Here is a 13,360-nt window from a genome sequence, read left to right on the forward strand (position 1 = left end):
GCGAAAAAGATCAAATTTGGAATGTTGCAACCGGCGCGCTTGTGGGTCACCTATAAGGACCAACATCATTATTTCGAGTCCCCAGAGGAGGCCTGGACCTTTGTACAAGAGGAAAAGTTGGACACGAACTAAAACCTGGGAGCACCGGCGGTCGTAGCCGCCGGGGGACTCTTGATTGTGCAAGTGGCCCTTTTCTTTTTCAGGCCAGGTCGGAACTGGGTAACAGTTTCGTGGAGTGTTTGGGGTGTTTTTTCTCGAACGGTTGACTTTTCTGAATATTTTGAAGGTTTCGAGTTGTTGGGTGTTTCTGTATATTTGTACTGTTGAAATCTCTATTGTGGGTCGTTGGCTTCTTATGGGGTGTTTTTTCCCGTTTCCAATTTCCCTTAGTTATTTACCCCTCTTACCCTTTTTCTTTGGGTGCTTGGGGGGGTTTTTTGGTTCTTTTTTTTCTTTTCGGGTTATGGTTATCTGCGGTTATTTATACTGTTTGATGGAGGGTGATGGTTGGGCACGCGGTTAGTTGATAGTTAGTTAATTATTTTGTTATTTAAGTATGTAGTTAAGTATTTATGTATTTAGTTGCCATTGGGTATTTGTATTTATATCGTTAAGTTGGGGAGACGGGACGGGGGAGAGCAGGTTGATTATGCGGGTCTTTCTCGGGGGTTTTAAGGGGATCTTTCACGGGCGCAGATGGGGTGAACCGGGAGGAGTCGGAATGTGGCAGGAGCAGCCGGGTCAGCGGAGACCAGCTGACTCTCGGGAGTACGATGTGGGGTACATCGCGGCTAGGAGGGGCCTTAGCCAGGGGGGGGGGGGGGGGGGGGGGGGGGAAGGGGGGGGGGGACTGGGGGGGGACACCGGGTTGCTGCTAGAAAGACCAGGGACGAGAAGGGGAGAGCCGGGGGGGGTGGGGGGGGGGGGGCCATCGCTATGGGAAGCGGGTCAGAAAAGAAGGGATGACCCGGGGCGAGCAAGGGACAAGACATGGCTAATCGACAGGGAGTAGGGACGGGTCGCTCTGCGACCCGATTGATCACGTGGAACGTAAGGGGGCTGAATGGGCCGGTCAAAAGATCAAGGGTCTTCTCACACCTGAAGGGACTGAAGGCTGATGTAGCAATGCTGCAGGAGACTCATTTGAGGGTAGCAGATCAGGTCCGCCTGAGAAGGGGGTGGGTGGGACAGGTGTTCCACTCAGGCTTGGATATCAAGAACCGGGGGGTGGCGATTTTGGTGGGAAAGAGAGTGTCGTTTGTGGCGGCAGAGGTGGTGGCAGACAAGGAGGGCAGGTACGTGATGGTGAGGGGTAGGCTGCAGGGAGAGAGTGTGGTACTGGTAAATGTGTATGCCCCGAACTGGGACGACGCGGGTTTTATGAGGCGCCTGCTGGGCCTCATCCCGGGACTGGAGGCAGGGGGCCTGATCATGGGAGGGGACTTTAATACGGTGTTAGACCCTGGGCTGGATAGATCGAGTTCCAGGACGAATAGGAGGCCGGCAGCGGCAGAGGTGTTAAGGGGGTTCATGGAGCAGATGGGAGGGGTAGACCCATGGAGATTTGGTAGGCCTAGGGCGAGGGAGTATTCTTTTTTCTCCCACGTCCACAGAGTGTACTCTAGGATCGATTTTTTCGTATTGAACAGGGGGCTGATACCGAGAGTGCAGGACACGGAGTACTCGGCCATTGCGATATCGGACCATGCACCACATTGGGTGGACGTGGACATGGGGGAGGCGCGGGACCAACGCCCGTTGTGGCGCCTGGATGTAGGGCTGTTGGCGGACGAAGAGGTGTGCAGAAGGGTGAGAACGGGCATTGAGAACTATCTGGGTACGAATGACACAGGTGAGGTGCAGGTGGGGACGGTCTGGGAGGCCTTGAAAGCAGTGATTAGAGGAGAGCTGATCTCCATAAGGGCATACAGAGAGAGGAAGGAGAGGCAGGAAAGGGAGAGGCTGGTGGGGGAGCTCCTAGAAGTAGATAGGAAATATGCGGCGGCGCCAGAGGAGGGGCTATTAAGGGAGTGGCGTAGCTTGCAGGCCAGGTTCGACCTACTGACCACTAGGAAGGCGGAAATGCAGTGGAGAAGGGCGCAGGGTGCGGCGTATGAGTACGGGGAAAAGGCGAGCAGGATGCTGGCACACCAGCTTCGTAAGCGAGATGCAGCCAGAGAGATTGGGGGAGTGAGAGAGAGGGGTGGGGATGTAGTGCAGAAGGGGCAAGAGGTGAATAGGGTCTTTAGGGACTTCTATAGGGAATTGTATAGGTCTGAACCGCCGAAGAGGAGAGGGGGAATGAAGAACTTTCTCGACAAATTGGGGTTCCCAAAGGTACAGGAGGAGCTGGTGGAAGGGTTGGGGGCGCCGATAGAGCTGCAGGAGCTAATTAAAGGGATAGGCCAGATGCAGGCGGGGAAGGCGCCGGGGCCGGATGGGTTCCCGGTGGAGTTTTACAGGAAATTTGTGGACTTGGTGGGTCCAGTGCTGGTGCGAGCCTTCAATGAGGCGCGCGAGGGGGGGGTTCTGCCTCCAACAATGTCGCAGGCCCTGATCTCCTTGATTTTGAAGCGGGACAAGGACCCGGTCCAGTGCGGGTCCTACAGGCCTATCTCCCTCTTAAATGTAGATGCCAAGCTGTTAGCAAAGGTCCTGGCAACCAGGATAGAGGACTGTGTGCCAGGGGTAGTCCATGAAGACCAGACGGGGTTCGTGAAGGGACGCCAACTTAACACAAATGTTCGGAGATTGTTAAATGTGATTATGATGCCAGCAGTGGAAGGGGAGGCGGAGATAGTGGTAGCGCTGGACGCGGAGAAGGCATTTGACAGGGTGGAGTGGGAATACTTGTGGGAGACGTTGGAAAGGTTTGGGTTTGGGGAGGGATTTATCAAGTGGGTAAAACTGCTCTATTCAGCTCCGATGGCAAGTGTGGTAACAAACGGGAGGAGGTCAGAATATTTTGGGCTCCATCGAGGTACTAGGCAGGGATGTCCCCTATCTCCCTTACTCTTTGCATTAGCGATTGAGCCGTTGGCGATGGCACTGAGGGGTTCAGGGGGGTGGAGAGGACTGACAAGGGGAGGGGAGGAACATCGGGTCTCGCTCTATGCGGATGATTTGTTGTTGTATGTGGCAGACCCGGAGGGGGGAATGCCGGAGGTAATGGGGATACTAGCGGAGTTCGGGGACTTTTCGGGATATAAATTAAATCTGGGGAAAAGTGAGGTCTTTGTAATACACCCGGGAGACCAAGGGGAGGGAATTGGGAGGCTCCCCTTCAAAAGAGCAGTTAAAAGTTTTAGGTATTTGGGGGTGCAGGTGGCAAAGAACTGGGGGACCCTACACAAGTTGAACTTTTCCAGACTGGTGGAGCAGATGGAGGAGGAGTTTAAGAGGTGGGACATGGTGCCGCTGTCGCTGGCAGGGAGGGTGCAGTCAGTTAAAATGACGGTCCTCCCGAGGTTCTTGTTTTTGTTCCAGTGTCTGCCCATCTTCCTCCCCAGGGCCTTTTTCAAGAAGGTAACGAGTAGTATCATGGGGTATGTGTGGGCACATGGCACCCCGAGAGTTAGAAGGGTCTTTTTGGAGCGGAGTAGGGATAGTGGAGGGCTGGCGTTACCCAACCTTTCCGGATATTACTGGGCGGCAAATACATCGATGGTACGAAAGTGGATGATGGAAGGGGAGGGGGCAGCCTGGAAGCGCATGGAGAGGGCGTCCTGCGGCAACATAAGCTTAGGGGCACTGGTAACGGCACCATGGCCGCTCCCTCCCACGAGGTATACCACGAGCCCGGTGGTGGCGGCCACCCTCAAGATCTGGGGGCAGTGGAGGCGACACAGGGGGGAAGTGGGAGGTCTGATAGGGGCACCACTAAGAGGGAACCACAGATTTGCGCCGGGAAACACAGGAGGGGGATTCCAGAGCTGGCAGAGGGCGGGTATTAGACAACTGAGGGACTTGTTTATAGAGGGGAGGTTTGCGAGCCTGGGAGAGCTGGAGGAGAAATTTGGGCTCCCCCCGGGGAACACGTTCAGGTACCTCCAAGTGAAGGCATTTGCCAGACGACAGGTAGCGGGGTTCCCCGCGCTCCCCGACAGGGGGGTGAGTGATAGGGTGCTATCAGGGGTCTGGGTCGGGGAGGGGAAGATCTCGGACATCTATAAGATTATGCAGGAGGTGGAGGAGGTACCAGTAGAGGAGCTGAAAGATAAGTGGGAGTTAGAGCTGGGGGAACAGATAGAGGACGGGACATGGGCAGACGCCCTGGAGAGGGTTAACTCGTCGTCGTCATGTGCGCGACTAAGTCTCATTCAATTTAAGGTACTGCATAGAGCCCACATGACGGGGACAAGGATGAGTCGGTTTTTCGGGGGTGAAGACAGGTGTATTAGATGTTCGGGAAGCCCTGCGAATCATGCACATATGTTTTGGGCATGTCCGGCACTGGAGGAGTTCTGGAAGGGGGTGGCAGGGACGGTGTCGAGAGTGGTGGGGTCCAGGGTCAAGCCAGGATGGGGACTTGCGATCTTCGGGGTTGGGGCGGAACCGGGGGTACAGGAGGCGAGGGAGGCTGGAATATTAGCCTTTGCGTCCTTGGTGGCTCGGAGGAGGATCCTGATTCAGTGGAGGGACGAAAGGCCTCCGAGTGTTAACACCTGGTTAAACGACATGGCAAACTTTATCCAATTGGAAAGGATCAAATTCGCCCTGAGAGGGTCGGTGCAGGGGTTTTCCAGGCGATGGCAACCCTTCCTAGACCTCTTGGATCAGAGATAGAAACTGAGGCCATGACAGCAGCAACCCGGGAGGGGAGGGGAGGGCGGGGAGGGGGGGAGGGGGGGGGGGGGAGGGGGGAAAACGACGAAGGAAGTACGGTAGCGGCGGTGGCACGGGCAAGGCCTGCCCGAGGACGCTGCTAGAAATGATAAGTTGGTCTGACTGTCGGTTCGCCGGCGGGGGGGGGGGGGGGGGGGGGGGGGGGATGCGCGGGTAGGGGGGGGGGGATTCTTTTTCTTTTCCTTGTTAAGTAGGGGGGTTTGACTTTGTTTTGTTATAATTTAAATGTAAATGTAGGGGGGGTTAAAATGTTTGTATTTTGAAAAATTCAATAAAAATTATTTAAAAAAAAAAAAATATGTATATATGCCCAATTGAGACACCGCAGACTTTGTTAAGAAGCTGTTGGGGTCCATCCCGGATTTGGATTCCCATCAGTTGATAATGGGGAGGGGAACGATTTTAATTGTGTGTTGGACCCAAGGGGCCCTAAAACAATGCAGCTTCAAGTCCTCTCCCCAGCATACTCCTGGCAAACATCCAAGCGATCGAAAACAAACTGGACGAGCTTAATGCTAGACTTACCTCTCAGAGGGAAGTAAGAGACTGCTGTGGGCTCTGTTTCACAGAGACATGGCTCACCCCTTCCTCACCGGACTGTGCCATACAACCTGACGGCTTCTCAATACACCGGATGGACTGCCCGGCGTCATCGGACAAAGCGAAGGGTGGACGTGTTTGGCTTCTCATCAACTCGTCCTGGTGCTCGAACGTGGCGACTCTGGCAAACTGCTGCTCCCCGACCTGGAAGACCTGACTGTGAAGTGCCGCCCATGCTACCTTTCATGGGAGTTCACTTCTGCCATTATCACGGCGGTCTACATCCCACCCCTAGCTGAAATGAAGGAGGTGCTTGATGAATTGTACACCGCTCTAAATAACAATGAAACAGAATGTATGGAGGCCTTGTTCATCGCGGACAGGGATTTCAACCAGGCCAACCTCAAGAGCGTACTGCCAAAAGTCCACCAACACATCTCTTGTCCCACCAGGGACGCCAACATCCTTGACTACTGCTGCACAAAAATCAAGGGCGCCGACCGATCCATCCCCTGACCGCACTTCGGAAAATCAGACCATAAAACGATGATCCTTCTCCCAGCATACAAGCAGAAACTCAAGCAGGAGAATCCGATTAACAAGGTCGTGCAATGCTAGTGCGAGGCAACGGAAGAGCTCCTAGTCGACTGAGTCAGTGGACTGGTCCATATTCAAGAACTCACCGGCCAACCTAAACAAATATGCCACTACCATCACAGATTTCATCAGCAAGTATGTAGAAGATTACGGCCAAAGAAGGTAGTACATACATTCCCCGACCAGAAACCATGGTTTAATCTGAAGATTCACTCCCTACTGAAGGCCAGGTCTGAGGTGTTCAAGACAGGCGACCCTGACCTATACAAGAAGTCCATGTACGACATCAGCAAAGCCACCAGGGATGCCAAGAGACAATACCAGACTAAGCTAGAGTCACAGACTAACGACACAGACTCTCATCGGTTGTGGCAAGGATTAAACAACATAACGAGCTGCAAAGCAAAGCCGAGTAGAATCTCTAGCAGCAACGCATCCCTCCCCGATGAATGCAATGTATTCTATGCTCGATTCGAGCAGGAAACCATTAGACCGTTGTCAACTGCCCCAGCAGCCTCGGACACACCCACACCCACCGTCACGGCTTCCGAATTCAGATTGGCCTTGGAAGTGAACCCCCGGAAAGCAACGGGTTCTGACGGAGTCCCTAGTCATGCACTCAGATCCTGCGCAGGCCAACTCACGGATGTGTTCATGGACACCTTCAACCTCTCCCTCCTCCGTTCCGAGGTTCCCACTAGCTTCAAGAAGAACACCATCATACCAGTGCCAAAGAAGAACCAGGCAACATGCCTCAACGACTACCATCCGGTGGCCTTGACATCTATCATTGTGAAGTGCTTCGAGAGGTTTGTCATGAGACACATTAACTCCATACTCCCAGAATGCCTTGATCCACTGCAATTTGCATACCGCCACAGCCGGTTCACAGCAGACGCCATCTCCCTGTCCCTACACATCCTTGGAGCATCTCCATAACAAGGACTCCTACATCAGACTCCTATTCATTGACTGCAGCTCCACCTTCAACACCATAATCCCAGCCAAACTCATATCAAAACTCCAAAACCTAGGACTTGGCTCCTCCCTCTGCAACTGGATACTTGACTTCCTGACCCATAGACCACAATCATAAACAACAACACCTCCTCCATGATCGTCTCCAAAACCGGGGCCCCACAAGGCTGCGTACTTAGCCTCCTACTATACTCCCTATACACACATGACTGTGTGGCAAAATCTGGCTCCAATTCCATCTATAGGTTTGCTGATGACACAACCGTAGTGGGTCCGATCTCGAACAACAATGAATCAGAGTACAGGAGGGAGATAGAAAACCTAGTGGCGTGATATAATCACAACAATCTCTCCCTCAATGTCAGCAAAATTAAAGAGCTGGTCATTGACTTCAGGAAGTAAAGTATTGTACACACCCCTGTCTGCATCAATGCTGCAGAGGTGGAGATAGAACATAGAACATAGAACAGTACAGCACAGAACAGGCCCTTCGGCCCTCAATGTTGTGCCGAGCCATGATCACCCTACTCAAACCCACGTATCCACCCTATACCCGTAACCCAACAACCCCCCTTAACCTTACTTTTATTAGGACACTACGGGCAATTTAGCATGGCCAATCCACCTAACCCGCACATCTTTGGACTGTGGGAGGAAACCGGAGCACCCGGAGGAAACCCACGCACACAGGGGGAGGACGTGCAGACTCCACACAGACAGTGACCCAGCCGGGAATCGAACCTGGGACCCTGGAGCTGTGAAGCATTTATGCTAACCACCATGCTACCCTGCTGCCCCAAGATGGTTGACAGCTTCAAATTCCTGCGTATGCACAGCACCAACAATCTGTCCTGATCCACCCACGTCGACGCTATGACCAGGAAAGCACAACAGCGCTTATGCCTCCTCAGGAAACTAAGAAAATTTGGCATGTCCACATTGACTCTTACCAATTTTTGCACCATAGAAAGCATCCTATCTGGCTGCATTGCGGCCTGGTATGGCAACTGCTTGGCCCAAGGCCGTAAGAAACTACGGAGAATCGTGAACACAGCCCAGTCTATCACGCAAACCCGCCTCTCATCCATTGACTCTGTGTACATCTCCCGCTGCCTTGGGAAAGTGGGCAGCACAATCAAAGACACCTCCCACCTGGGTTATTCACTCTTCCAACTTCTTCCATCTGGCAGGAGATACAAAAGTCTGAGAGCACGCACTAAGAGGTTCAAAAATAGCTTCTTCCCCGCTGTTACGAGAGTCTTGAATGACCCTCTGATGGACTGAACTGATCTCTACTGAGTAGCAATACACTCCATATGCTCACCTGATGCCTGTGCTTATGTATTTATATTGTGTATTTATGTATGTCCGATGATTTTTTTCATGTATGGAACGATCTATCAGGACTGTACGCAGAAGAATACTTTTCACTGCACCTCGGTACATGTGACACCAGATCAAATTCAATCCAATTCAAGGGTGGATAGGTCTAGCCCCAAGTCAATGGTTAGGGAATGGCAAAGGAACTGGGGGTATTTATGGATCAGATGGGGGTGGGGGGTGGATTCGTGGAGGTTCAGGCTCCCGAGAGAGTGGGAATACTCCTTCTCCTATGTACATCGGGTATACCCCGTATTGGGTTTTTTTTGTTTTGCGGAAGGCAATGCTATTGGGGGTCTTGGGGGCAGAATACGCAGGGATAGTAATTTTGGAGCATACGCCGTGTTATATGTACATGAGGTTCAAAATGGAATGGGCGTTAAGACCAGGGTGGAGATTGGATATGGCGGTTCTGGCAGATAAATAGTTCTGCGAGAAGATGGCATTAGTGATAAAGAATTATGTGGAGTTGAATCAAAACAGGGAGGTTTCCATCTCCATATTCTGGGAGGCATTGAAGGTGGTAGTCCGGGGAAGGTCATTTCTAATAAGGCTAAGGGAGATTAAATTGAGAGAGAGGAGAGGCAGAGGTTGGTGGAAGTTATTGCAGAGATGGATCGGAGGTACTCAGGCGGCCCTGACTAGGGAGTTATTGGCGGAAAGGAAGAAACTGCAGGGGCAGTTTGACCAGTTGACAATAGGGAAGGTGGTGGGTTAGCTTCCCCGATTAATGGGGGTCCAATATGAGTATAGGGAGAAGACTAGTCAATTGCTAGTCCGTCGGTTGAGGTGGCTGCACGTCAAATTGCGTAGGTGAGGGAGGCAAGAGGGTGGTTGGTGATGCCGCCGGAAAAAATCAATAAGGCATTAAGGCCTTCTATCAGGGGCTTTATCGATCTGAGCCCCAGGGGGTGGACACGGAAATGGGGAATCTTTTGGATGAGTTGGTGTTTCTGAAGGTGGACAATGGGAAAAGACAGGATTGAAGGTGTTTAGGGGTTGAGAAGATAATGGAGTGTGTGGGGTTGATGCAATCAGGCAAGACCCATCGTAGCCAGATGGCTTCCTGGGTCGCATTTTCGAAACAGTTTTTTGCAGAGTTGGCACCCCATTTCTTGGATAGATATAATGAGTCATTGGTGAAGGGAGAGTTGCTGGTCACACTGTGCAAGCTTCTATTTCATTGATTCCAAATAAGGATAAAGACCTGAGTGTGGGTCTCACAGGCCCATCTCCCATCTGAATACAGATGTGAAGGTTTTGGTGAAGGTTTTAGGAGGCAGCCGAAAAGGTGTCTACCGGAGGTGGTCTCGGAGGACCAGACGGTATTTGTTAAGGGGCAGCAGTTGTCAAGTAATATCAAGAGGCTGTTGAATGTAGCAACGACCCTGTCACAATGTAGAATGCTGGAGGTTCTCACATCAATGGATGTGGAGAAGGCCTTTGACTGGGTAGAATGGCGGTATCTGTTCAAGATCCTGATGAGGTTTGGGCTAGACCGACATTTGTTTCATGGGTGCGATTGTTATAGGCATCCCCCACGGTAAGTGTGAGGACGAACATGATGAATTTGGGATATTTTAGGGTATATAGGGGAATGAGCCAGGGATGCCTACTGCCTCCGTTGTAATTCGCGTTCATCATTGAGCCCTTGGCGATTGCGCTGCAGGCTTCAAGAGAGTGGAAGGGCATTGTGAGGGAAGGTAGGGAGCATAGTGGACGGGATTCTCCGATAACGGGGCAAAGTGATGACGCCGTCGTAAATGCCGGAGCGTTTTACGACGGTGTCATCTGGCCGCTTGGAGCAGAGATCCTGCGCAGCAAAGGGGCCAGCACTGGAGCATCACGGCCGACGCGGGTCCGCGCATGCACGTGGGTTACCGCCTTCACGCCGGCCCCTAGGCAACATGGCAGAATCCTACAGGGGCCCGGCGTGGAGGAACATAGTCCCCCCCACAATTAGCCCGCCCGCCAATCGTTGTCCCCAATTGCGTGCCTGGCCACCGTGGAGGTTCCACCCCCGCCCCCCCCCCCCCCAAACCAGGACGGCCCCTGCAGCCAGAATGTGGGGATCACAGGCGAACGACACTGCCGGGACTCGGCCGAACTAGGCGGTCATTCGGCCCGTCGAGCACGGAGAATCGCCGGAGGTCCGTATTGAGCATTTCCTGCACAGTTCCCGCCGGCAGTGACCAGGGGAGGATGGCGTCGGCGGGAACCTGTCATGTCGGAATGGCCGCTCAGTCTATCCAGGCCGGTGAATTGCCGCTCGCTGTTTGCGGCGATTCTCCGAGCGGCCCAGCGTGATTCTCGCAGCGCTGGTTTTGGGGTGGTGGGAGAATCGCGTGCGGGTGTCGGGGCGGCGTGGCGCGACTCGCGCGGCAACCTGCCGATTCTCCCACCCGGCGTGGGGGGAGAGAATACCGGTCAATGGATTTGCTGGGGAAATGCGGTGCATTTTCTGGGTGAAACTGAACGTGGTGAAATGCGAGTTATTTCTGGTGAATACCTAGGGAAAGAGTGCGGATTTAGGAGCCTTGCCATTTAAGGTTGCCGACAAGGTTTCAGTATTTGGGTATTCGGGTGGCCCATGATTGAGCCTCAATGCATAAATGGAACCTGGCCAGTCTGACAGAGGGGGTCAAAGAGGATTTGAACAGGAGGGATGCCCTACTGCTGTTTCTGGTGGTAAGGATACAAACCGTGAAAATGAATGTGTTGACGAGGTTTCTTTATTTTTCAGTCCCTACCCATATTCTTTCCTAAGGCGTTTTTCCAGACAGTGGATGAGTTGATTTCGGAATTTTTTTCGGCAGGCAAGACGCCTGGGGTTCGGAGGACCTTTTTGCAGAGAGGGTGGGGGGTGGGGTGGGTGGGTGGGTGGGGGACGGAGGTGGGGGGGGGGGGGGTTTGACACTCACAAACTTGTTGTATTATTATTGGGAGGCAAACGTGGAGAAGGTGAGACGATGGTGGGGAGAGGTGGAGTCAGAATGGGAGCAGGTGGAGGAGGTCTCATTTGTGGGGACAAGCCTGAGGGTCGCGGCGATGGCCCCGTTCCCGTTTTCTCCGGTTAGGCACACTAACAGTCCCGTCGTTGTATCATCTCTCAGAATTTGGAACGGGTTGAGGTGGCACTTTAATATAGGAACTTTGTTGGTATTGGCCCCAATATGTGGGAACCACAGGTTTATCCTCGGAGGGAACGATGCAATATATGGGAGTTGGTACAGGAAAGAGATAGAGCGGGTTTGGGATCTCTTCGTAGAGAGGAGGTTCACAGGACTAGAGGAATTGCAGGAGAAGTTCGAATTGCCAGGGGGGAGTTAATTTAGATATTTTCAGGACTGGGATTTTGCACCTAAGGAACAGCCTTTGTTCCCAGAACTGCCAAAACACACGCTGTTAGCTAAATTGCTGGGGAAAGGCAGATTGGGGATATTTACCGGTGGTTGGTGGAGACGAAAACAGTGCCAGTGGAGAGGATAAAACGGAAATGGGAGGAGGAACTGGGGATTGAGCTGGGGTGGGGGGCCCGGAGTGAAATAATGCCCCGGATCAATTCGAACTCGTCCTGTGCTAGGATGGGCCTTATACATTTCAAGGTGGTGCATTGGGCTCCTATGATTCGGCCTGGATGAGTGAGTTTTACCAGGAGGTGGAGGATGTATGTGAGAGATATGGGAGGAGGCCAGTGAACCACGGTTATATGTTCTGGGGATGCTTAAAGTTGGGGGGTTTCTGGGCTGCAGTTTTCGAGACCCTGCCAGAGATAGTGAGGGTGAGGATGTTGCCATGCTCTTTGGTTATGATTTTTGGGGTTTTGAATTTTCCGGAGCTGCTGGGGGGCAGGGGGCTGATGTCGTGGCCTTCGCCTTTCTTTCTTTTTTTTATAAATTTAGATTACCCAATTATTTTTTCCAATTAAGGGGCAATTTAGCGTGGCCAATCCACCTACTCTGCACATTTTTGGGTTGTGGGGGCGAAACCCACACAGACACGGGGAGAATGTGCAAACTCCACACGGACAGTGACCCAGAGCTGGGATCGAACCTGGGACCTCAGCGCCGTGAGGGGGGGGGGGGGGGGGGAGTGGTGGAGAGGAGGGGCGTTGGGGTGGTCTCGGGGAGAAAAGGGGGGAAAATTGACAAACTGAATCATCTTTATATAGAGCTGTTGTATGTGTATGTTATTGATTGTGTATGGAATAAAATATATATATTTTTAAACTGTGAGAGATCAGGTGCAGCCTGTAGAGGTGAAAAAGAGTATACCAAAGAGCGGACGATATCTGCTTATAGAGTGTGCATATATATATATATATATGCATCAATAACATGAGACATATTAACATGTGTTAAATGTAATATCAAATTAACATGTGTTTATATATTAAAAGCAGTGCCAAAGGCCGATCTACAAAGTAGCTGGTCTGACAGAGAGGGAGATGATGATGTGAGTGTAGGCAGACAGATAAAGTCATATTAATGTAGAATATTTAATTTACTCTCCTCATTCATGGCTACTTTGTAACTTTAACTTCATTCCTACGTTAGGACTGAATCTATGTCTGCGGTGTGTGCGTACAGCATCAGAAGCATCCGTGAAGCCCTGGATGGACCGTACGAAGAATACAATTCTGACTGTTCTTCTTGGATTCAGTATAAAGGTCAAGTCCCATCGCCAAGACCTGGTGCTGTAAGAACACAAATGCATTAGATAAATGAATAAGCACAGATTGCTGGGCTGTCCAGCTAGTGAACAACCAAGAAAGATCGCAAGGCTACAACTGACATTCCTCTGGGTTAGGGAGGGGGCAGGTGGCCCAGGATCTCAGCTCCTGGTAATAACTGAGTTCTGCTAAATAGGCAAAATATGTGAGGATAGGATCAAGCATGTCTGTGACCGCCCTCCTGGATTGAATAAACTGCTGACTTTTCCTGTCTAAGCTTATAGCTGAAGGGTGGTTCATATGGGTGAGTCAAATGATGAAACTGTGGAACTGAATGCCAATAAGGAG

General features: G+C 52.0%; 1 protein-coding gene across 2 annotated transcripts in view; it reads left to right on the forward strand.

Annotated features, from left to right (window-relative positions):
• LOC119965102 (semaphorin-4B-like) overlaps positions 1-13,360 on the forward strand; it is an 89,810-nt gene that overhangs the window by 55,046 nt on the left and 21,404 nt on the right. For both annotated transcript variants that reach the window (XM_038795400.1, XM_038795399.1), the window contains exon 9: positions 12,897-13,038. In XM_038795400.1, the coding sequence (XP_038651328.1) occupies positions 12,897-13,038 (142 nt within the window). The remainder of the gene's footprint in view (positions 1-12,896; positions 13,039-13,360) is intronic.

The sequence above is a fragment of the Scyliorhinus canicula genome, chromosome 4 (genome assembly GCF_902713615.1).
Source record: "Scyliorhinus canicula chromosome 4, sScyCan1.1, whole genome shotgun sequence".
Classification (NCBI taxonomy): Eukaryota; Metazoa; Chordata; class Chondrichthyes; order Carcharhiniformes; family Scyliorhinidae; genus Scyliorhinus; species Scyliorhinus canicula.